We start from the raw sequence: 25,499 nt of genomic DNA, 5'->3' as shown, positions 1-25,499 counted from the left end.
TTCGCCAATTTGCAGAAGGAATTCTGGCAGTTTGCTCCCCCTGCTTGAAGGATGTGTAATGTTAACGGAGGCGCCTCTCTTTTGCGGGTTCTCAATGTGTTTACCTAACAGTTCTCGTTGGAGAAGTTTACCTTCACTTGAGTTTCTCCTGAGTCTTTTCCATGACTCACTTTTCATTCAAGAACCTCGGACGGACTCACATCTGAAAGACAAACTTCAATTAGCGATTCACGCAGTGAAGTTTTCAGTTCGAAGAAGCAAATAAACAAATACAGAAATGATTCGAATGAGGGAATAAATGTGGTGGCAGAATGCAAATGAAGTGCTGCTCCGCTCCACGGGAAGATGGTGGCCAAAAGATTGAAGACGACACAGACACAAATACACAAACTGAAAATACAACACAATTTGTCGCTGGCTGGCAGTCGCCTGAGATTTCTCTGTCCTGCATATCGATGAAGTGGAAACACTGAAGCCGAAGGAAAGGGGAAGGCCCTGCGACAGGCCGAGAAGTCATCAGATTGATGATGGATAAAGCAGACAAGTGCCAGACAACTGCCACAGAATGGTGGGAATGCAGCAGCAGCAGCAGCAGCATTGCCTGTGGCAAATATTGACCAAGGGAAAACACAGGAGGAGGCAAACGAAGGAGCGAACCTCTGGCTCTACAGCTCTACAGCACTCCAGCGGTTAACCGCCCAACCACTTGACTGACTTTTGTTGCAAATTATTATTTCTTACTTTTATTATTATTATTGTTGGCTCTTTCTCCGTCTCCGTCTCTGTCTCTCTATCTTTTTGCGCCTCTGCCTCTCAATTTGCATAGTCGCCCAGGTAGAGGCCGCTTCAGCGTTGCCACAGGACTTGCATTTCAATGACAATATTTCCTTCCTTTCGCCATCGCCATCTGAAGATTGCCCTCGGACTCAGTCAGTCGCTGAGTCCATTGCTCTGTGTAGCGCACTAGAGATGGGCTGAGAATGAGCAGAGGAGTCTCTCCATAGAGACTTAAAGAGGCCAAAACTCTGGTCGAATATAAAGAAAGGAAGATCCTACAACCTACAATTTATCTTTTATTTAATGTTTAGTTCCATTCCAATCCAAGCGTTTTATTTCTAATTAAAGAGGGCAAAAGCTGGCCTGAAAATATAAATCTGGATATCTCTCATCGTATAGATCATATTTTTCCATTCTAATTAAACAGTTCATTTTCTGCTTCGTTTTCTTTCCCTCTGTTACGTGCAACGGTTTCCCATCTCTATTGCTTGCAATTTGCCTTTTGGTTAGTTGCTTGGCTGGCGTTTCATTTTGATTTGATTACATTATTCGTAGGTACTACTCGTACTCGTAGTTGTTGGCTGCATGCCTCTGCCTCAGCCTCAGCTGCCAATGCCTCAGGACTTGAGTGCCTGCCGCCCACCTCTTGGGGGTAGCTATCCATTTTAAAGTTCATTTACTTACCAGAGGAACTTCCTCTAGGTATCCTTCCTCTAACTATCATTCCGCTTCCTATCCTCCTGCACTACATCCTTTCGCATTCTATTCTCCTGGTCACCAGGTTCCACTCCACTCCACTTTCCTCCAGGATCCAGCAGCCTCCGGTCGAATGGTTACACTTCCGTCTTTAGTTATTTACTCAACTGCTGCTGCTGCTGCTGTTGCTGCTGCTGCGGGGATTTCTAGTTCGTTTGTCATTCTTCAGTGCATCCTGCGGGTGCAGGAACTTCCCTGCCCCTCTCCACTTGTCTATCTCTCCATCTCTATGGCTACTCTTTCTCTCTCTCTCTCTCCTCACTTGTTTATATTAATATCTCTCTTCTCTAGTTCCTCTAAATCTCTCTTTCCTAGTTGCCCCAAAAGCTGATTTCTTTCGTGGACAAGTTTCCTCATTTCTACTTCCATTTTGGTGTTTCCACTGGAAATTTGCAAGTCATAAACAAGTTTTTCCTTTTTATTTTATATTCCACTTGTATGCTCTCTGCCTCTTCTCTTATACTATTTGTTTTATTTTTCTTCGGGTTTTTCTGGCTCTTAAATTGGGAAATTACTTTAGAAAAAAGCGGCCGAAACTTTGGGCTTATTTAACATGCAATTTCATAGGAGTTTTCGTAGGGATGTAGCTAGCTGAAAGGTTGAGAGTTAGGCAAAGTTTTTGCAATGGGAAATCTTTTTATTTTAGAGATTTCCTAGAATATTATTTTCTTTATTAGGTATCTTCGTACCCCTGCGTACTCCAAATATCTTCCAAAAATTATCTGTTGCTTGCTTTTTTCTCTATTACATATTTAATATCCATTGAAGTGGTTTTGCTTTGACTATTTATGTTTCATGAATTCTTTTAAATATGTATTCTACCACTAGAAAGTTTTTCGTTCCCTTTTAAAAATTCTCATTTCGGATTTTCCACAGATTGCAAAAAAAAACTTCCCACTTTCGACTCCCCTCCCTGATTTCTTCCACATGTTTAGGCCTGTTCTTTTTTTTTTTGTGTCTGTCGTTACTCATTTGAGTGAAAGCTTTTCGCTGTCTCCTCGCCAGTTATTTTCCAATGTCCTTGAGTGTAAAGCCACAACAAAAACAGCGGCAACAAAAACAGAAGACAGTAGAGAGGAAAAACTTGTAATGGCCATCAATCAAAGGTGGGTGGAGTGCCCCTCCTCCATCCAGATAGGGTGGGACACAGGACGCAGGACAAACACACACAATCGTTTAGCCTTCGTATACAAAAAATGAGGCGTCATATCGTTCAATGTCATCGGCTGGTCGGCTCCCCAACGTATGAGTACGGGACACCTGTCTTGGTCTAAGGGGAAAGGACAGGTACGGGTACGGGTACGGGTACGGGTACGGGTACGGGTGGAGTGTGTCCTTTTGTTGTGCATTTGTTCAGGGCTTAAATTAGCATATGACTCATGGTCTCTCATAGTCTCTGCCTCTCTCTGCTGTTTCTCGTTTCCCGTTTCTCGCTTTTCGTTTGCCAAAGCCATTAATAATGTGAAGAAAAACATTTGCTTGGCCGACTTTTGGGCGCACTGGCAAATATCACTTAAAAAATGGTAAAAAAAAAAAAGGGAGAACCAGGAGGAGACAGAGTGGGAGTGGGAGTCAGAGGAGAGTGGCGACTGTGGGGTGGGGGCACTGGCAGAAGTTGAGAGCTTGTTTTGCTGGCAATTAGCGGAGAAGTGCCAGGGCTGCCGCTAACTGTCCCTGTTCCGGGTTTTCTGGCTTTGGGCCTGCCTGTCTCGCTGCCTGTCTGCCTGCCACTTCGTCGTGCTCGTAAATTGTCATTCGCAAACATTACACATACGCCCAGTTGAACAGTTTACAGTTTACAGTTTGTTCTCCGCTCTGTTGTACTGGAATGTGTTTTGTGTTCGCTGTTCCCGGCTCTATTCGGTTCAGTTATCATCTGTATCCCCCACCATACACTCCCCCCCCTTCAGTTCTCTCATATCTGTAACCTTTAGCGCTGCTCCCATCACTTCTCATTCTTTTGGCTGTCATCTCTTTGACTCTGGCTCTGGTTCTGGTTCGTGTTTTTTTTTTTTTTTTTCTATTTTCGAAGTTGACAATTTGAATAAAAGCTGTGATGTGACGATGTGTGTGCACTGAGCATATGCTAAACCCTTTCTCCTACTTATTTGCAGTTCCCTCTGGGAGGATGATTGTGCAACATTCTGCATGTTTGTGTGTGTGTGTTTGTCTGCTGCCCCTAGAGCTTTGTTAGGGAATTACTTATGGCTCTTTGAGTGGCTCTAATGGATTGAAGATCAAGCTGAAATGTGCTGGAACTTTAAACCTGATGAATTTACAGAGTTTTCCATGTACAAGTACAAAAATCTTTGGGATTTACATACAAATAATTGATATGGAATCTTAGTAAATTATTTAAATTCTTACAGCCGATTCCCATTGGAAATCAAGGAGTTCTTCCACACTTAAAATTCCTCTAAATTTTCATACCTTTATTGATGGAATTTCTATCGCATTTTGACTGCAGAACCAAGTATATTTTAAAGAGAATTTGTATCCAATTTAGATTCCAAATCCTTGGATATTTTTTTGGGGATCAACAAAAGAGATTCGAAATTCCATATTTTCGTGTGCAATTTTCTCTACCAGTTCCACTTGACTTCTTCTGCTCCAGCTTGAAGTCGTTTCCATTAGACTAGAAAATCCTCTGAATTTTCATAATTTTCCTCAGTATTTGCTATCCTGCTTTCGTGCTTCGTTCTGTTTGTTCTGCTGTGCTGTGCTGTGCTGTCATTTCTCGTAGCTTTTGCTGCTGCAATCCAAACATAAGGAATGCTCTTGCATGTGCCTCGTTATGCAAAAGAAAAATACGTGGAAACAAAATGAAAATAGAGAAAAGAGAATAGAGAGGGAAAACTTGATTTGTCAGAGTCGCCTACCACCACCCGCCCGAGCCTCGAGAGCCCCTGCCTAAAACCAACAATGCCTGGGTCTGGGTGCCTTTTCCAGTCTTTTGCTCAGTGTGTCTCTTGTGTGTGCGTGTGTGTGTCTTGTATCTTAAGCCAACAATGTCAACATTTTTCCCTGACATTTTGCTTGAGCATTTGCTTTCCCCTTCCTGCCTGCCCCTGCCCCACACATAAGTTTTTTTTCTTATCATGTGTGGCCCCCTGACATAACTTGGATAGTTTTCCTCCTCTGCACTACTCGTGAGTAATTTAATCATATTTTTTGTCATATTTTCCAACGCTCTAATAGACCCACCCAACGAAAAGGGAAGGGAAAACCCAAAAGGGAAAAGCGTGGGAATCTCAATTTGTCGTGGCATATGTTTCGACTTTTCTTTCGTGAAATGTTCTCGTAATTGAATTGATGGAAATTATCGATTGTCTGGAAGGAGGAAAAACTTTTTGGAAGATACTTTTGCTTTGCATTTTGAGAGACTCTGCGGCACTCTCTCAACTCTGTTTTAGAGACGAAACTTTCGAGCACCAAAGGTTGGACATTATCCTGCGAAGACTCAGAGATGAGTGGGAAAAACTCACCTAAGCGCCAAAGCCAGAGAGAGAGAGAGAGAGGGAGGAAAACTTTTCGTCAAACGACATTCGCATGCATTTTTAATGCTGCAGACACGGAAAAAACAGTTCGAGGCCAAAACAAGTTTAAACTAGAGACTAGAGGGGTTAAACAGAAGGTAAAGGTGGGTTAAGAGTGGGCCAGAGGGTGGCTAAGAAAGGGCAAAGGCTGTGTCAAGAGAGGACGTGTGGGTGGGCAGCTCTCTCTCCCTCATGTGTGTATGTGTGGGACAGGACATTCGCGTGTGAACTCTGCCGCTGACGCAGTGCGACAGGAAGTACGTGTGTGGCAACTAGACCCCCACCCCTACCCCATTTACCGTTTTTTAGTTGTTGACCAGCAGCCAAAAAAAAAAAAAACTGAAAAAGGAAAAGGCTGTAAAGCAGCGAAAATTGAATCACTTGTTCGTGCTACACGCCCCATTTGCGCCCCTTAACTCTTAACCCTTAATCGTTTCCACTTGACTTGACCTCAAATTAAATATATGTCACATCAAATCAAGGCAACAGAGCCACTACCACTACCAATATAATGCAAATACAAGCGGGTCGGTTAAACGTTAAACCCTCGAAATCAAAAGAAATTTCAATCTGCAGGGAATCCCCAGAGGAACAAAAGAAAACGAACTTTGGTAGAGAGAGGAAAACCGAGAAACAGAACCCCTAACTAATTGTTCATTTCCTATATGGGCCTATGCCTGCCTCGCCTGTGAGTTCTGCCTTTAATTGAAACATTAACTTTTTCTTTATAAGAGATTTAAATTCATTTGAAAGACACCGAACCCTTAGGAACGTGGGGACGGGATGAGATATATGTGTGTGGATAGGAAGAATGGCCGTAGGCATTGGTGAAGGCGATGGGGAGTAACAGGCAGTGGCAGTGGCAGTACTCTCTGACTGGAACAGTGACAGTGACAGGGAACTCCGGACATGAGCAGCAGTTCCAAGGGAGAGGGAGTGCCGGTCGGGCCTCAAAGGAAGCACTCAATTTATGCAAATCGCATGTAAATCTGTTTGAGAGCAAGCCCCTGAATGTCACTAGAGGGGTGTGCTATAGATATAGCGTGGCGGGGGGTGGACTGAGGGGGTAAATTGCATGCTGAACTGTTTGCAGAGATGCGGGATACCCGCACAGTGCTGCTGCCTCATGCCTCCTGCCACTGCCACTGACACAGCCACTGAAGGATGCTTAATACTTTACTTGAATCAAAAATGTGTGTGTGTGTGAGAGACATTTTCTAATGTCCGTTAAATGCCCGAGAACAGGAATGCTCCTACAGTTGAAGAGCCACTGTGATTGCCAATAAAATGGAAATGTGAAAATGTAAAAAAAGAAAAAAAAACAATAGAGTGAGAGGGGGACAAAGAAAAAGAGACAGAGGAAGCCCTAGACATATGTAGAAGCGAGATAATGTCAGGGCCATAAAAAATAATGAAGCAAAACGTGCAAAAAGTCAAAGAGGGAGAGAGAGAGAGAGAGAAAGAGAGGAGTGCTTGGAAATTAGGCCACTAATGCTGAAAATGAGAAAATGCCAAGAGACGGAAAAATCTTGTAAATTGAAAATCAATAGAAAGGGAATTAAAGTTGGGATCAGAAAATGAAAAGATAGAAGAGATGTTAGAAATGTGGTAAATTTAAACGGAATTAAATATGTAGAGTAGTCTGAAGTTAATTTTAAGGCGTTTTATAATTAAACTACTAGGCACAGAGACTAGAAACTAGAAACTATGGCATGGCATGTTAGAAATTAGCTTTTGTAGCAGAGTTGTCCCTCAATTGAATAGCTTAAGGGAACTACTGAACCTACCCTTGGAAAGCTGAAGCAAAAGAGATGACTTCCCACTGCAGCCAAAGTGTGGAAAAGTAGCCTGCGAAGACTCAAAACTCCTGGCAGCTGCCTTCAACGTCTGAAAAATTGCTTAAAGCTCTTTCTCCGTCTGATTCAATTCACGGCTGAATGCATTTGAAGTGCAGTAGGTAACAGTAACATCGCTAAAGCCACAATAAAGTAACGCAAAGGAAAAAAAAAGTAGCAAAGGGAATCCTGCAACAAGGACTCTCTCAATAAACAGGCTCCAGTTCTGCTCCTTTTTTTTTTGTTGTATTTACTGGTTGCCTCAGGTGGAACAACCAAAGCGTTGACGATACGCTGAGGAGGGTTGCTTCTGCAGCAGCAGCAGCATCAGCCCCTGCTCCAGTGCTCCCCCGCTGCTGTAAGCTACCTCCTGGATCTGCTGCTCCTCTGCTGCTAATGGAGTTGCCTGCTGCCTCGTTTGAGCTCAAAGTGCAGACACGTGCCACACTGCTGCCTGGGGCTTTATCCATGCCACAGGAGTTGGATTCGGTTGGGTGGGGTTTCATGGGTTAACATTCGCACAGTCGCGGTGCAAAATATTGCATACAGCAACAGCAACAGCAGCCGACAACAAAATTACTGTCGTCGCCTTTTTCGGGGGTTCATTGGACATGGATGGATGGCAGGCGCACCCGTGACGGATTTGCATGGCCACAACGATAGAGAGACGAAGAGAGTGAGAGTGAGAGTCACCCTATAAACCACCCACCAACCCAACCCAACATACATCATTCAAAATATGCAAGCCACCCTTCCTGCTTGGTGCTGTTGTTGCTGTTATTGCTGTTGCTGTGGCTGTTGCGCTATCACAAGCTGCCACACGTTGGCATTTGCAACATTCAACATTTTGTGTGTTGCTTATCAGCTAGGAAGCACTTTTCCTTCGAGGGTTGTTTACCATAACTCGCCCCCCACCCGCTTTCCAGGGTGGATTCCAGACTGAGGTGGTCCTGCAATCGATATGACGTCGGGCAGGCAGACAGGGACAGGGACCGGGACCCTCCTGTTGGCTCTGGTCTCTTACGGTTTGTGGTAGGCACAACAATTGTCCATTGACCATCTACATCCGAAAAGCTACAGCTAAACCTGTAGCCCACCCTGTCTAAAGCCCCTTCAAAGCGCACCCCCAATGCCTTGTACAATCCCTCTCCTCCTCCAACCTGTTCCTCGAGTTACACAAAGTTAAACACTCGATAAGCGAGGTTTTTCCTTGTTGTTTTTTGCCTTGTTTTTACCGCCTTTTTTGTATTTTATGATTTTTATATAGAAATTCGTTTTGTACCGTTGCTCCTGACAGCCATTGCTGTTGTACCCCTCACAATCGCTCCCCTGCCCGCTCCATCTCCCGCCCCGTCTGGGGCTTCATTTTTCTCCTCCTCAAATTGTCGCAAAAATATTTTGTTTCACACTCCTGTTTTTACCTTCTCCATCCTTCTGCTCTTCCTGCCCTCCCCACTTTTGCCCAAGTCTCATTTGCATTTGTTTGTATGGGTCTTGAGAGCGTTTTTCTAATTTTAAACCAATTAAAGTTGTCCAAAACTTGCATCCTGCCTGAGTCCTCAATCCTGACAAGCTAATACCCGGTTAAAAAGGCTTTCCCCTCTCGCTCCCTCGCTCTTTCTATCTCTTGGAAAGGAGCAAATTTTCTATTTATTTTCATTAAAGATGTCGAAAGTTTTAAATTTCATTGGCGAGTACAAGGCGGAAGGAAATTGGAAATTCAATTTCTTGTTTCTGTTGGGCGTCTCTTCGGGTGGTCCCTGCAGGACCTCCAGGTTTCAAGAGCAGATTCTCAAACGAGTTTTCCTTTTTCTCCTTTCTTTTTATGAGGTTTTTCTCCAGCTAATGAATGGGGGGAAAATTGGCCATATTTTGAGGGTGGTTTCGCAGGTAAAAAACTTTCGCCTGAGGGCTGCTGGAAAGATGATACATTTTCCCCTTCCCCCCTTCCCCAACCGATTGTAAATGAAACAGCTTTTTCCTCTCAACTCTTTGTGGGCCATGGTTTAGCAAGCACTGACTAGCACTTTCCATTTTGACTTAATCCGATATTTTCCAAGTAAAACAATATCTCTATGACGAAGACAAAGCAAATGGCATAGGATTACCGTTGAACACCTCTGGCAGGCATATGAGGATGATATTTCACATTGACACAAAAGCACAAAAGGGCGATGGGGTGGGGGATACACTCGATTTCATGGCTGACATTCACTTTTTGTCCAAAGCAAACCAAACCAAAACAAACCAAACGTAAAGTTTGTTTGTTTGAAAACTTGTGCCAAAATCGCATTAAATTTAATATAATTTGGTTGATTATCACATTTGCAAAACTCTCACAGTCACAGCAGTGGCATCATTATCGCCCTCATTTGACGTTGAATGCCACATCACGTTCGCTTTCGTCGCACAAACACACATATTTGTTGAATAATGAATCGTATCTGTCATGACAATTGTGAGGCGGCCGCCTCCTCAGACACTGCTGTGTCTGCCTTTGCCTCTGTTTCTCCGTTGAATGGAAAATTGTGGCTGTTGCAGGCTTGTAAATCAAATTTACGACAGTTTTTCCTAATTTCCTGTCGAATGCGTAACAAAAAAAAAACAAACACAAATCGTAAGCAAATCATTAGCAGTTCATCAACAAAAGTGAATTTATTATAATTTGCATATTAACGACGATTGCGTGATGGCTTGATTGCTTTGCGTGCAGTTTGAGAGTAGCCCAGTTGCCGTGGAACTGTGGAACACAAATAAAGAGAGCACGACTGTTAGTTCTCAAATTGTTGCTGTTACACTGCTTTGCTTTTGTCTATAACGTGGCATGTTAACTACTTGCTGCTCCTCTGTTAGCTCAGCCAGTGCTCTTCCAACTGTTTGTATGGAATTTCATCATGCCAGAGTTTTTTATACATTTTTAGGCAGATTTTTAATATTGTTGGAAATTTTGTTTTATTGTTTTGATGCAAATTTGTACTAAGAAATCCTAAAATTATTTTCCAACTATTCTAAGCTGTTTTCACAACAGTTTAATGAACTTTTTTAAAGCAACTTCTGCAAGCCATGCAATTCTGAAGACAACATTTTGGAATGGCATACCAGAGCCTTGCCAGTGACTGTTCCTAAAGCAATTTCAAGACACATGAAGAGCTAGTAAAAGGAGGGCAGAGAATACGTGAGAACTGGAGATAGAAATAGGGGTTAGAGTGAGAGAGGGAGACATCACACTTTTATATTAATGCAAGACTCTGGCAGACAACTAGTTTAGTGTCAACATTGTATGAGTAATGAGACTTCAGAGAAGAGGTCCACTGCCTCACATAGAGATAGAGAGGGAGAGAGAGAAACATATACCGAGTAGGAAAGAGATAGAGATAGATGGGTAGTGACGGCCTGAAGAAGGCTTTTGTTATGGAAAATGCGAAGGCATCAGCCGAGAGAGTCCCAGCCAACAGCCGTTGACTACACTGAGCGAAATATATGAGCTGAAAAAGGACTAATAGGAAAACAAGAAGACAATTATGATAAATCAGATAATTGCAGAACAAATGAAAAGTTTTATTACGAAATTGTTTGGGGATTTAAAAGCAGAAATTATTTGAAATTAGCAATGAAAAAGAGTCCCAACGAAGTGTGAAAATTGCGAACTAAGAGCTACTTTTCCCAAGGATTTCCCTCAGTGCCACTTGAATTGCTGTTGCCTTGGCCCAAGGGGTCGGTCCCTGATGCTGCTTCGTGCATGTGTAATCAACATTAAACTGTATTTTGTAATCAACCCACACACACACGCACACTCCCACACACATACGCATGCATGGCTTTTCCAAGCGGAAGTGAAAGCTGGCAAAGGAAAAAAAAAAAGAGAAGAGAAGAGAAGAGAATGCCGTTTGCAGGTGTCGTCCCCTTTTTTTCTTTCGTTTCCTTTCTTTCTTCTTGCTGAGAAAAAAACTGCAACTCATGCTGGAAAAAGGGCCCTGGAGAGGGGTGGGGTAGAGGCCGTAGAGCAAACACATTATAAAATCTATACACGCTCTAAGCGCACTTTTAACCCATTAACGCCCCCACAAAGGGGCAGGCAGCCTGCATCAGGCAGCATCCTGCTGCTGCTGCCGCTGCTGCTGCTGCTGTGCCTGACTTAATGTTTGCCTGATGACGTGGCTGAAAGTTGTACGCACACCCCCGCTACTCCCCTCTTAACCCTTTGGCAAGCCCATCTCTGGTGGTTCTCCCATATTTGCTGCTGCTGCTGCTGATGCTGTTCCTTTTCCTGAAGAAATAGTGTCAACTTCTGCGTTTGCGGCATTTTAATGCAGGCTCCATACACCCAACACCCCCCCACACCCCCTTGCCACAGCCATGGGGCACTATTAACACCTCACCTCGCCACCCCCAGCAGCCCCTGGCAAGAGCTGCCGCTCCAGCGTCAGGGGGGTAACCCCCCTATAAGGCTTCAGGCTTTGTCTATTGTTTCCTGCACTTTTTTGTTGTCCCATTTTTTTGTTTGCCTTCGACAAAACGTTTTATCGTCTGTGCATAATAAATTTTGTCTAAGTTCTTTGGCTGTTGCGTATTCAACGGCTTTTATGAGATATACACGAGAGTATCTACGGGGTATTGAAGGTGGGTAGGGGTGGGGTTATATCTTCCACTTTTTTTTTTGGCTATGATGCTATTGACATATGACAGAAGCAGGAAGAGCTGTTTCTCTGTAGAGAAGAACAGCAGTAGGGTGGGGAAGAAGGAGTACGTAGTGCCGCCTGCAGTAGATTTTCCAAGACACTCTGAACAGCCCTCTATATAAATCCCTACCACGCTTTTTCCTCACTTATATCTCATTTTCTCTGTGCCACTATCCCCTCCTCCCATTTGTCTGCCGCTTGCACTCTCCTTTGTGCCGCATTAGACACACTTGGCTTGACTTGTGGCCTGCCACCAATTCTGTTGCGGCTTCTTCTACTTGCTCTTTTTTCCCTTTTATCCAAAACGGTAACTGATGTCATTATGCAATCTACGAAGATATATGCACGGAAATATACATACATACATATCTATGTGTGTGTGTATGTATGTGCCACAATATGCTAGACATTGGCCTCCACTATGCCACTCAAGAACCTCGTCTCACCCTCTCCTTCCCTCTCTATTCCCTCTCGTTTTCTTGCCTTATCTCTAACCACCATCTACTGCAACAGCTGCTCCCACAGTCAGTGGTTGTCAAACCGCTTGCTCCAACTACTTTTCCGGGCGCACAAAAGCAGGCTACACACTTCTTCCCCTCCTCATCATTTTTTTTTTCTGACTTCTTTCGAAACTTTGACCATATTTTCGGTGGGTGGTGGAATGGAGGGGGGGAGTGGCACCGACTGCACTCTCCTCTTTTGTAATTATTTTAAAAGCGCAACTTGTGCACGTAACGACATTTGTGGCAAAAACACACACAGACAAACACAGCTAAAGGGGGAGGAAGGAAGGAAGGCGAAAAAGTCAGCGATTGCCATTTTCAGAGAACATAAACAAAAGCATTTTGCCAAAGATTGCTTAAGGAGCGCTTCCAAGTGGCGCGGCGGCAGCAGACGTGGCCAAGATGCGTGATGCATCTGTGGGGTGTGTGTGCAACAGTGGCATGAAAACAGATATTAAAGGGAAGAATTTCAGGGGATTTTTTGCATGTAGACTTCATTGGCAAGAGACTTTACATTAATTATAGAACTTTTTTCAATGGAATTACAAATTTTAAAAGAGTTTTCCACTAAAGCATACGAAATTTCCCCCATCTCCATTGTGCACTTTTGAAACCGAAATAAATAAAGATTCTCCTCCAATATCAAATTAAAACCAAGAAAATATGATGCCCCAAGATGCCCCTCTCATTTTCCAAATCAAAAGAAAAAAAAACCCCGAAAAAGTGAAGTGGATTTTGCCCTCATATCACACAAAAGCCTGGAAAATCTCATAAAGAATCTGCACCTAACGAAAAGTTTTTCGGCGACGTTTGCCGTCTGCGCCCAGCCCTGCCTGTTTCTACATTCTTTGAATGGAAAGGCCGCCCCCACCCCTCCTAAAACCAGGCCAAACACTTAGACACTGGCACGCCTCCCCCTTAAACCCGTGCCGCCCACTTATCAAACTTCATATTTACAAAACTTCAGGCAGGCAGCAGAAATCTGAGAGAGAGTGAGAGAGAGAGACGCAGTCAAGTGCACTATAGACTTCAAATAGGAAGGGTGAGGCACGGCAGAGGGGAAATGGAGTACAGTCTACACAAAAAAAAACTTCCGGCGCCGCGGGCCATTAGCTGAAGAGACGAGACCAGAGAGAGGAGGAGACCCCTGGAGGCCACTTGCCAGGCACTGCCAGGCGGAAAAGTCAGCGACTTGATAATGATAATGAGTGAAAATGTTGATTATCTCTGCTCAGTATAGAGTAGAGTAGAGCAGAGTAGTGGAGAGGAGAATACTCCTCCGGGGACTCCTTCCAGATGATTGTTATGCAAAGGAGCAGAAGGAGTTGAGCAAATTAAATTGCTGCAAAAACGTTTGCCAACACTTGCCATGACTTCTGTCGGGGAGAGCGGAGCGCTGGAGGGTAGTTCCTTCCCCTAAACCCTTAAACTCTACTCGCATTTTGTGCACTTGAAATATGCGTAAGGCAGAATCCTTGAGGAGCAGCAAGTTAACAGACATTTGACGAGACGAGTGGGGAATGAAGTGGTTAAGGGGGGCTGGTATATTACAATTCTCATTCAGCATCGAAAATAGTATCTCAAGAGCTGTCTGAAGACTTCTCTCTGTCTCTTGAGCCTCAATTATGCATTTAGCATTCGCTTTCTTCGGGCAGTCACTCCCCCCTGCTGTTCACTTGTAAGTTTTCCTAACGATTTCCGTTTCTATTTTCCATCTGCCAAATGGAAGCAACATTTCCCTGCCTGCCCCCGGCCTCACACTTGAGAATTTGCTAAATATTTTCTTAATTATTTGTCGCCTGTCATTTTCGGGAATGACTTGAGCACGCGCCTCTCTCGCCGAGTGACTTTTCCTTTCGCATTTAACGCTCAATTAAACTTGCAGAATTTTCAATAATTTTCCATTAAATTTAATCTTTGATTTGAAAAGGGGCAGTGGAGTGGCGGATGGAGGGCTTTTCCCACAAATTGTTCCGTGCTTCAAAGCAGGCTTTGAAACAGAAATCACATTTTGGGGCATGAGAGACAAGGGAGTTTTATTACTGAGGCGCATTTCGTATTTATGAGTTTTAAATTAAAATGCAATCTCGAGGTTTCTTCTTTCTTTCTTCGTTCTTCTTAAATATTTATTGATTTTTGCAAAAAAAAAACAAAAAGAAGAAGAAAAAGAAAAAAGGAAACCGAGAATGGAAATATTATGGAAAAGGATAAGTCAGCCAGAGGCCTCTGACAATTTTCAGTAAAACGGTTTAGTGGAAAGCGGGGAGAGAGTGCGAGCAGGGGAAAGAAAGAGGACAGTCAGAAAGTGTGCAAAAGTTGTCCCTTATTGAGCCTTCAATTTGGCCATGTCCTGGCGCAATGTTTGGCTTAAATATTTTATTTGCCATTCGATATATCCCTTCTCCAGCCATTGCCATTGAATGTGTTGCGTGCTCAAGATTGACAGGAGTTGAAAACAAGTTTTTTTTTCCTCATGCTAGATTTGATTGGGAACATGACGAAGTTGGAATGCTCTAAAAAAGAAGATTCTGTTCAGATTTTACTTGGCAAAATATTACCTTGGATAAAATGATGAAAATTTGGCTAAGATTTCAGTTGGAACGACTCCTTTTAGCTGCTACTACGTCCAAGCTGTTCATTATAGAAGAGCATACAGTTTACGAGTTACTGTAGATTGCTCACTGCTTTAACTGAGAACATTCTGGGGTGGACAGCTGAAAGCAGTGCAGTGCAGTGCTGTAGATGAAGCAGCTTTAACCTAGATCTTTTACCTTTCCTGAGCATAGATATCTTGAGTGCATTTTATGACGATTTACTTTAAGAAAAAAAAAACCCTATGGATGAATACCTTATTCTCTACGTGAAGCATCTCTCATGACAATTCGCAGCTACCCTTCCATCATCTTAGGGCAAACACAAAACAACTCCAAGAAAATCCAAGAAATACATTTTGCGTCTTTTCGTTTCTGTCAGCCATTTGAACCTTCTCTGCGTCTCCGTCCCCGTCTCTGCCTTTGGCTCTGCCCCCTCCTAATCCTGTCTATCTGCCTCTGCCTGGTATGTGCCCCACAGGCCTGTCTGATTGTCTGGCTGTCTAACTCTCCATCTTGCGCCCTGTCCCTGTCCTGATTTCAGGCTCCCGCCCCGTCGATGTGGCATCGCCAAAGTGTTAACTTGTTTGGCCAAGATACAAGTCGTCGTTGATTTCTTTTGCCCACCTTTTCTGTCAGAGTGGATTGTAGCGCCCTTGGGGCCTCGGATTCAAATCCAGCTGACAAAAGCATAAATCGGGTTTGGACTCACTTTGATGTGCAAGTGGCAGGCACTGTGTCTGTGGCAACCTTACTGGAGGCATCCCCATACCCCCCAAGAAATGTTGTAATTTTCAATTTTTGTCAAAACGAATCAAGGCGAGAGGACACCTTGGCTTGGGAAAACCACTTAACCGCACTTAATGCCACAAACAATTTTACAATTTCAACTGTCGTCTGGTGGGGCAGGACCTTCCCTTCCTTATTCTCCCATCCCATTCGGATAAGTGCCCCGTCGGTACAGGGCTCTTTTTACAGTCATTAAAGTTAATTGTGTGCTCGGTGAAGAGAATTGTGTGTGGAAACTGAGGCGACAATCAGTGGCAGGAGATCCTGTCTCAGTGCCTCACGTGTCGTTGCCGCAGAAGATGTCTCATTGTTCCACCTGCGAATGCACATGAGACAGGTCGCAGGTCGCAGGTCGCAGTGCCACATCCTACAGATCCCACCTGACGTACATAACTGCTGAAACGCTGAAAGACACGGCAAAGAAGACCTCTTCTTAAATCCTTCGATTCCATAAATTAACACACGCCGCCTCTCAGCTCTCAGCCTCTCCGTTGGCAAAGGGGAAATTATTTTTAATTAATAATAAGTTTTAAGTGCGTTGTCCTCCAACCTTCTGTCACCTTCCCCTCCCTCCCCCTCCTTCTTCACCGTTGAACTTTACGTAATTCAATGCTTCTCGGCTGCTTCTCCCTGTTGTTGCACGGCGGCATCGGGTCTCTGGTGCTCCTCTCTCATTTTCATTCTATTAATTAAATTAAAAAGTTCCCAGCCATCGTTGTCGTCAGCGAGAATGGGATTCTCTCCCCCAGTATACCCTTTCCGCTCCTCCTCCTCTGTCATTCCTTCAGCACCTCATCAGCATGAAAACTATGCAAAACGACAGAAAAAACATGGAAATTATCTTGCAATGGGAGGCGCCGTTTGGTTCGGCTTATGAAAGTTTTAACAGCGCTTTTTGCAGTTTAACATGCATTGCTTTGCTACTTTGTCTTTTCGGAAAGTTTTGTTGTATAGCACAGCAAGTTTTAGCTGTACCGTAATTAAGTAAAAGTTGTCAAGTTTTTCGAATTAAAATATAGTTTAAATGAATTTTAAATGAGAATTGCAGCGGCTGAGAAACTGCACTGTGTTTGAAAGTGACTGGTCGGAGCTACTGCTTATTCAAGCTGATCTGTAGCTACTGTTGCAAGCAGTGCATTATCAACTTAGAGTTACTGTAGTGTGACAGTATAACATTCCATTCTGTTAACAGTTTGACACTCCCGTCCGTGCCTGTTTTCTGCTGCTTTTGTTCTTATTTTCCAATATGCAAATCATTTAGACATTTTCAATCAGACTGTATGTCCGTCTGTCTGGCCGAACAATTCAATTGAACTCTGCAGAAATTAACAGTCAATGCCAGATACCCAACCACCCCGCCACTGCCACTGCCACTGCCCCAAACTTCGACCTGCCTTCAGTAGTTTAAACAGTTCATTGCAACTTGTTTTTTCACCCTTTTTTTTTTTGCCAGCTGTTTCTGCTGCTGTTATTTCCTTGTTTCTGTTTTTTTTTTCTGCACATTTCTCCCCCGGCAATTATGCATTATTTACAAAAGTTAATTGCCGACGCGCGCAACAGCATTCATTGTTGAAGGCAAGTGCCACGCCCACAGTTGCCACATCCAGTGGCAGAAACGCCCACGCTCGTTGTACCAAGTAGGAGGGCAATTAACAACATTATTGACTCTGTTCGGTGGCCACCCCCCCCCCCCCTCACACCCACCCACCAACGTGAATTCCAGAGGGAGGAGTGCCACAGTTCCAGTAGCAGTCCAGGAGGAGTACAGTACAGTTCGCGACGTGGCACTTTGAAATGCTAATGAAATTGCCTTTTAAAGTACGTAAAAAATAAAGCACAGAGAAATGCTGGAACAATCAGGAATGTCCTGCCAGTCCCTGTCCCAGAAAGTCCACACTCAGCTCTGTTGCACGTACCACTGAAATTTCTCCCTTCTTGCTTTTGCTTTTTGCTTAATTGATAAATTGATTAAATTGCAAAAAGAGCCTTAATTGCATGCCCAGTGAGGGGCAGGCAGTGAGGTTGCTTTGCCACACACAATGTGGCATATACCACACGAACACACAGACACACACAGAGAATCTCTTGAAATTTAACATTTCATTCGCTCCGCTCTCTTTGTGTGGAGAGGGGTGGGAGCGGCAGTGGCGGCGGGGACTGTCCACTTGGCAAATTGCATTTAGCATTGTTCCTCGGATTTCGAGGGTTTCGTTAATGCGATGTATTTTGTCAGCATTTGAAGTGTCGCATCAGCTTTGCTTTCAATTGGATTTTCGGCTTTTGTCTGAAGTTCTAGTCGCAGTCGCAGTCCCAGTCCAGTCCATATCCTGCTGCTGCATCCCATGTCCAGTTGGTGACCAATTTCAAGGATAAATTACTGATTTCGTCTATTGTCTGCTGGTTGGCTGCTCTTTCGTTTAGTTACATTTGGCGCAGGTCAATAAAGGGCAGAAAGAGGACTGCTCTTGATGTATGGCTGCCACAATCCATCTCTGAACGGGAAAACTTATAGAGGAAAACGAAGACTGTTCACGACGCATCATAATCATTGAGTGTTTCCTTTTTTCGTTCCTGTTTTACGATGCAAAATAAATCCTTAGCCAGCTCAACACTTTCTTGATTTGCCAGGTTTTAGTAGCCGTTAAGTCCTGAAGGATCAACCCAGGCGCATATAGCCCATAGCCCCCATATTATGTACCCAAAGCTATAAATGGGATTTGCAGCCTCTTTTTTCTGTCTTTCGTTCCTTCCTGCTCTGCAGCCAAAGCGCATTAAACGTTTAACCAGAAGATACAGCCCAAGGATAGCTCTCAGTTTTCTCCAACTTTCGTGCGTCTGTGGGCTCCTTTTCTGTCACTTCTTTCCCTCTTTTACCCTCTTTTTTTCTGCCACTTTTTGCCCTCTCTAATACCATATTTCCTTCTCTTTTCTTTTTCCTTTTTTTTCTGCAAATTTATTGCATTTATTCGATAAAGTTTTTCATTCTTTTTTTTGTGGTTTTGCTTTGATTTAATTTAGCCTCTCCTCTCCATTGTTCCCTCACTCCGTAACCCCTTCTGCCCCATCTTTTTGCTCCTGCAATTTGCGGGCTTTGTTCAATTGGCTTTTCTCTTGTCCAAAGTCCTGTCCCGTGTCCCGTGTCCCGCGTCCTGTCCGACTAGTGTTCTCGCCTTGTCCTGTCCTGTCTGTCACTCATGCGTCAGCAGTGCTCGCATTTCTCTGTTTTCTGCTTGTGTGGCGCTTTCTTTCGAATAAATCACCCCACAACCTAAAGCGAAGGAAAACTTATTTTAAAGTTTTTACAATGGGGGGGAATTGATGCTTATATTCATATGGTTGTTGGCTTTTCTATTTGCCACATAATAGGAATACTCTTCTGCATAATACTCGCCCTCTCTGTCTTCCTCTGCAGCTGATGTAATGCTGAAGCGAATGCTGCTGCTACCAACTCTGGTTTTTGTGGCTGCCATTCTCATTGCATAATGTGTTTTCCCCCCGACACACCCAAATCCTGCTCCCTTTATGGATTTGTGTGTGTATGGTTTATGGTGAACATATTTTATTGATTACATGTCCATCTCCTGCTCCTGTGGCAACTGCTGTTCTGCAGCTCCAACTTCTTCCCCAACTCTTTCTCTCATCCACTGCTCTCCTCTGCAGATGCCTCTACATCTCCTTCATATGCTTTTTCTCTCCCACCCTTTCGTGGACAACGTGTTTTGGCACAAGTTTATGAGATTTCTTTTGCTCTTTCCCCCAAAAATCATTCCCAAAGATGAGTGAAAGAGCGCTCTCTTTCGCTCTTTTCCACTCTTCCCCGCTGTCTGCGCTGTTCCTTCTTATGTTCTTATTTCTTATGGCAGGCAGTCCGAAATAAATTGCTTATTTGTAGCGACAATTTGCGGTAATTTTGTGATTTGTGGTGCGGGGTGACATCATCCCATAGGGGGGAGTGTGGGTGTGAGGGCGTCAGGGAGTGGTCCCCCATTTGTGAAATTTTGAGGGTGGATTTATCCCTTGGGTTCATGTATTATTTGCTTTAGCTATTAATTAAACATATTTGCTGCTGCCTCTCCTCTGCTTGTGGCTCTACTCTGTCCATAATTTATTTTGTTTGCCGACAGCTGATGGAATTAGTGTGGCCATACCCCTATGAGGGGGTGAATGAGGAAATGCCAATATTTCAGGGTAAAGGGTACTACAAAAATGGAGCCTCAAGAGGAGCCTCCTACCCCCCATTAAAGTACATTATTGATCGCTGGAAAATTTAACCCAAAATCGAAAAATCTTTAAAGATTTTTGCTTCTTGTTTTTCGCATCCGAAATTTGAAGCTAAACCAGAGGCAGAGGCAGAGACACAGTTTTTTTTTCCCATCTTTTTCGTTGGCTTTTTCCATCTGCATTCCATCTTCTCCGTTGCTGCCTCTGCCTCACTCTGCTTGATTACAATTTATTGACTGACTTTTGCGCTGGAAAAATCCTCAGTTCGGCCGGGGCCTCTGTTGGAATTTTTCCCCCATTTTCTAAGCCAGAGCCACGCCCACTTGTATGCATATCGTTAGCAAATTGCAGGCTCACCAGCGAAGTCAGGATAACCCCATGAAAAAAGGGGTTGGTGGGTAAAGGATGTGGAGGGGTGTGGTGGGGCTGTATGTATGCGGTAAGCTAATATCCAACCAATTTCCCGTTTGACTCGCTTTCTCGTTTCGCGTTTTTTTGGGCTTGGAAAAGGCCAGAACGTAGCAGGTGGCAAGCCGCGCAGTACCTGGCTGGTAATCTTGGCCAAAACACTGGTCCGGACTCCGGCCCTCTGCCTGGTGCCTGGTGCCTGCTGCCTGCCTTTTGTGTTTCCGTTTTGGAAATTAGAAGGCACTGTGGCACATGCCCCGCCTCTGTGATGTCCTGCTATGCCGTCGTCCCCCTTTTTTTTTTGTTTCCGTCGACTGCCATATAAATTTGTACAAAAGCTTAGGCCATTTTTTTTTTGTTTGCGCCAGGGAAAAACCTTGTGCCGGTGCGACTCGACGACTCATTTGCATATTCGACACATTCGAAAATACCCTCGAAAATAGCACCACACAGACCCGAAGCCTTTAACCAGCGTCCACTCGTGACTCCCCGCACTGCTCCCCACCCTCGGCACCAGTCCAGCCTTTGCTCCACCCTTTCCTCATTTCCTTTTACGATGTGTGTGTTGAAGTGGAAAATGTTTCCTACACAAGCCCCTTGCGGCTCGGCTCTTAAGCCTTTAAAACGTGTCCAAATAAAAGTTTTTAATTTGATACATTTTGACATTTCCGATTCAAGTTTATTGAGCAAAACGAAAACATTTGTATGGAAAGTCAGGCACAGAAATGTGTGCCGGAAATGCTAGCAAACATTTGTAGGCCAAAAGTCAGGGGACAGGGAAAACCATCAATAGAGGAAAGTGAGAGCCGCAATACTGCGGTTTGCCAAAGGCTCAACCACAAAAGAGCCTGGCATATTGACCCGCAAAGAGTGTGACCATAGGGCGTTGATTGGCAGCCACTTGGCGAGGAGGGGGTCGGGTCGCCTAAAACTGTCACGAGCTAATGGTCGGTCGGTCCGTCAGGATGCGGTGTAAAACTGTAAAGTGGAGACAAAACCACTTGAACGTTTATGGATACTGACAGGGCAATGCGGAAAGGGAATGGATATTGACAGGGAGTGGCAGGGGCACAGCTATTGACAGATAAACAGAAAAGTGGAAAGTGGAAAATTTGTGTGAAAAGAGGAAACAAAATCGTATTTAATTGGCGGAAAACTTAATGGGGAGAACTCCCTCCTAAAGACTTCCATTCCAATCTCCATGAATGTTGAACTAATTCGTTGAAAATCTTTTCCTTTTCTTGCAGCAATTTCCCGCGAAGATGGCGACGAGTCGACGCATCATCATCACCATCACCATCATCATCATCGCGGCGGTCATGGCGGGCATCATAATCACGGTAATAAAGTTCCATATAATGGCTACAATTCGGAGGAGTATCTGGATCGTCTCGAACCGAATGGCAATATACCCGCTGATAAAACGAATTGCAGATATGGAGGTAAGATTTTTTTCATTAAAATTTAAGATCAATTTCCAAAAGGGAAATTTTCCCTAGTTGAGTTTCCTAGTTTTCATGCTTTTCGCGCGCTGCCAATGTGCTCACAATTTTCGCACAATTTAAGCTGCAAATGCTGGCTCGCTCATTCATAAGGATTTGGGTAATTTATTGCCCCGCTTGTGCCCATAATCTCTCATTTAGGAGAGGAGGCTGCCACCATCCCCCCCTCCCCACGCTACGAGTGAAAGAAGGCAACTAATTTAATGATAAGATGTCTGTCTGTGCCTGTGTCTGTGTCTGGGCCTCGTCCCTTAGTTTCTGGCATTAATTTATGCCTGCCTCTGCCTCCATCTTGGGCCTTGCGAGCGTCTTTTGTGTGTGTGTGTGCTGGGAGATGCGTGTCTAATTATGGAAGGATCTTTTTGGCGTCGGGGAATGCATCATCTAGGGAATTCTCTTCGCTTCTCTTGAGTTTTGTTCCTTCTTTTATTGGAGCGACCCTACCCGCTCCCCGCTCCCTGCTCCCTGCTCTGTTTGCTTTGGCAATTTATCAACGTTTTTGTCTCATTTAGCTAATGTCTCTGTCTCTGTTGCTGTTGCTGCTGCTGCTTCTATTTCTGTTACATTTCATCGCCCAGTGCCTTATCTAAGGGAAAGCATTTCCCATTTTCACTTATCATCAGTACTGTTTTCACAGCTCTTTGCTCATAATTGTAAATTGCAATTTTATGCAAACAATGGAGTGGAAAAAGGAACATGGCAAGCAGGAGGAGGCCATACCCTCTGACATTGCTACCCCAATGATAAGCCTTGTGGAATGTTATGGTTTTCATTTTGCTGTTACTTCTCCTGCTGCTCGTTCTCCTGCGGCTCCTTCTTTTGCTGCTTCTCCTGTGGCTCCTGTTCCTGCTGTTGCTTCTGCTGCTCTTGTACTTGAAGCTGTTGCTTCTTGTTTCAGCTCGTTTTGTTCTTGTAAAACGGGGCACTCAACTCTCATCGCTGCCTCCTCTCTCTCTCACTCTCTCTCTCTCTCTCTCTGTCTCTTCCGAAGCCGTGCATAGCCCCGCTGAAGAAGCGTATATCCTTTGTGGCGGGCCTGTCTAGGCAATGTTTCGGAATCGGGCCATAAAACAACGGAAATGAAAATATTAACAAGCAAATGCACAGCAACAACAACAGAAACAAAAGCAACAAAAGCAACAGCAACAGCCACGTCAGCTCCAAAAGGGGAATTATTCATATCCAAATGGGAAATTCTGCATGCTCCATATATCTTTACCGGTTTCCATTATTGTTCCACTGCCACTTTCCCACTCGGAGGAGGAGGCACTCAAAGGGGAAAGAGCAGCAGGAGGAGGCACCTCCTGTAGCGCCGTGGCACGTGAGCCAGCTCCAAGGGCAGCAGCAGCAGCAGCAGGAGCCTGCCTGCCTCCTTCCTTTAAGCCTGTCCCTCTCCTTGTGCCTCTCTCTCTCTCTCTGTCGCATTCCCTTAAAGTTATGCACTTTTGACATTGAATAATCCTGACGCTAACGCTAGGTGGTGTGTGTTTGTTGCAGCGCTAGATGCCGTTGTTGGGATTATTGTGGAACAACAAACTCTGGGGAGGTGGGGGGCGGTGTGGAAAACTCGTGGAAAACTATTCCTGTGAAAGGGAAACGCAATGAACGAACGAAAGTGTTTACGGGCTTGACATAAATGCTGCAAGTTCCTCAAGTATTCAGTAAGTTGGAAAACAATGTGGGGGACAATGTGATGGAATGTAAAAGGGAAGAACAGAGAAGAGCAGGGAAAAGAATAGCAGGGAACCCAAAATCCACCTGAAATATCTCTGTTCATGGCCATAATTTGCTGAAAACTCGAATCAACCAATTTACACAGCGATATTCTGTTTTAATTTTCGACCTATAGTATCATTATTCTGCAACTTACACAAAGATGGAATTGCTTTATTGCTTGCATTACTCGTGGAACCCTAATCCTCCTCTTCTTATATGCTACATAATTATGTATATTCCAATACCTATATATACTTTTATTCCTATTTACATTCTCTAACCCAATCTTTGAAACTCCTTTTCCCCATCATACATTATAGAACTCTTGCGTAGAAGTTCTCCCCGCACAAACTTGTGAAGGAACTCTGTTGCAGAGTACTTTTTAATTCCCTTATCCATCAAAATCAATTCAGTTGGAACCGAATCCAGTTCCTCTTGCCACCGCCACCGCCATCGCTGCCACCCAGTGCCCAAGCAATCATAAAGTTATATAAGGCACAATAAATTATAGAGTTGTGAAAGCATTCCAGAGGAGGAGCAGCAGCAGCAGCACATTTCACACAGTTAGCGAGGTGGGGGGAGGAGATGTTCTCCATCATGCCCAATACAGCTTCCCACAGCCCCACTCTACCTCTCTCTGCGTCTCGCGTAGCACCCCTCTCTCCCACAATCCCATTCCCTAGCAACAAAAAGCAATTTCAGTTTTTCATGCTCTGCTCCCATTTCCTCTGCTGCTGCTGCTGTTTCTGCTGCTTTTGCTCTGTTCTGATTACATGATTTATAAGTTATCTTCAGTTCTGGAACAACAAATGCATTATGGAGTGGGGAGGGGAGGGGAGAGCATGAAAATCCAGTCAGGATATTCGCAATTTATGTTCAAAACTCTCACAAAAGATTATTGTTTATATGCGCAAATTATGGCAGAACATTTTTTGCCATCTGCATAAAATTTAAAAAAACATATTGGCCTCCCCCGACTCCCCCCAAAAAGCGAAAAGCGAAAAGGGGAATGGGAAAGGCAGAGTGTAAATCATATTTAACAATTATGCGTGAAACATAAAAAATATTCGCATACATTTCCGCGTATTTAATTTTCGCAAAAGAAGTGGGGAAACATGGGGCAGGGCAGGCTTTTCTCAAAAAAAAAAAAGAACGAGGCAAGTTTGTTGGCTTAGGGAGAGCTGTGTGTGTGTGTGTGTGTGTGTGTGTGTGGAGAATTCGTAAAGAAGTAAGCCTCTGCTTGGGAAACCCAGAGAAGGGAGACTGGGTAGGTGCAGGTGCCACCTGTAAGCTGCTTTTATGGGGCACAACTCCCACTCTCTCTCTCTCTCCCTTAGATAGACTCCATCCGCACTGCCGCTCCTGTCCTGTGTGCTCCCTGCGAATAAATCCTTTTAACGCTTTATTTGGCTTCTGACGCGCTTTTCCTTCATTTCCCTGCCCTTCCGTTCCTGTGCTTCGTGACTGCTTTTCCCCTTTGGGTCCTTTGTTTATTCTATATTTTTTTCCTTCCTCTTTCTTTTGTGTCTTTGTGTGTGCAAGTCCTTTGCGTTTGTTGGTTTTTAATGCCGTTTCCGTTTGTTCCTCTGCTGTGCCGCTGCGACCCCACGCGACCCCTTTTCCGGCTTGGATTTTCCCTGTCTATTGTTTTTTTTTTTATTGCTGCCTGAACCTGACCTCGGGGCCCCCCCCCCCCCTCCCCATGGCGAGTGCGTTGCTCCTTGCTGTTAACTGTCAGTGATTTAAATTTATTGGCAAAATACTTAAAGAAAATCTTCTTGTTTTATTTTACTTATTTTGCGGGGGGTGGGCGAAATCTTTTTCTCTCACTTTTGGTGCCACTTCCTACTGTCATTTCTATGGTGGGGCGGGCGTGGGTGGCGGCGTGGTGGTGTTTACGAGGCAACCCTTTGACAATTTTCGGGTTTTGTTTTGCCAGCGTGGAGCTGTGGGTGGGGGATAGCGGGGGGCTTATGCGTTGCTCGTTCCTTCCGCGGTCTATTTGGGGTTTTCTCTGCGGTTCATTTTAAAATTCTAACTGGCAGCCGTGCCGCGCCGCGACGAGACGCGCCGCGGAATCCCTGCACGGAATTCATGACGCCTTGTGGTTTCTTGTTCCCCCCACCCACCGTGTACCCTTTTTCTGCGCCATTTACCCTCCTCCCCCTCCCTTTTTGTTGTCTTCT

At 44.4% G+C, this 25,499-nt stretch overlaps 1 protein-coding gene across 6 annotated transcripts in view; it reads left to right on the top strand.

Annotated features, from left to right (window-relative positions):
* LOC111076841 (cyclin-dependent kinase 14) overlaps positions 1–25,499 on the top strand; it is a 118,121-nt gene that overhangs the window by 66,220 nt on the left and 26,402 nt on the right. For all 6 annotated transcript variants that reach the window (XM_041594758.1, XM_041594755.1, XM_041594761.1 and 3 more), the window contains one exon: positions 21,343–21,537. In XM_041594758.1, coding sequence (XP_041450692.1) covers positions 21,343–21,537 — 195 coding nt within the window. The remainder of the gene's footprint in view (positions 1–21,342; positions 21,538–25,499) is intronic.

Source organism: Drosophila obscura, unplaced genomic scaffold (assembly GCF_018151105.1).
Source record: "Drosophila obscura isolate BZ-5 IFL unplaced genomic scaffold, ASM1815110v1 contig_1, whole genome shotgun sequence".
NCBI lineage: Eukaryota > Metazoa > Arthropoda > Insecta > Diptera > Drosophilidae > Drosophila > Drosophila obscura.
Note: the sequence above shows the minus strand (reverse complement) of the source record. Positions and strands in the feature narration are given on the sequence as shown.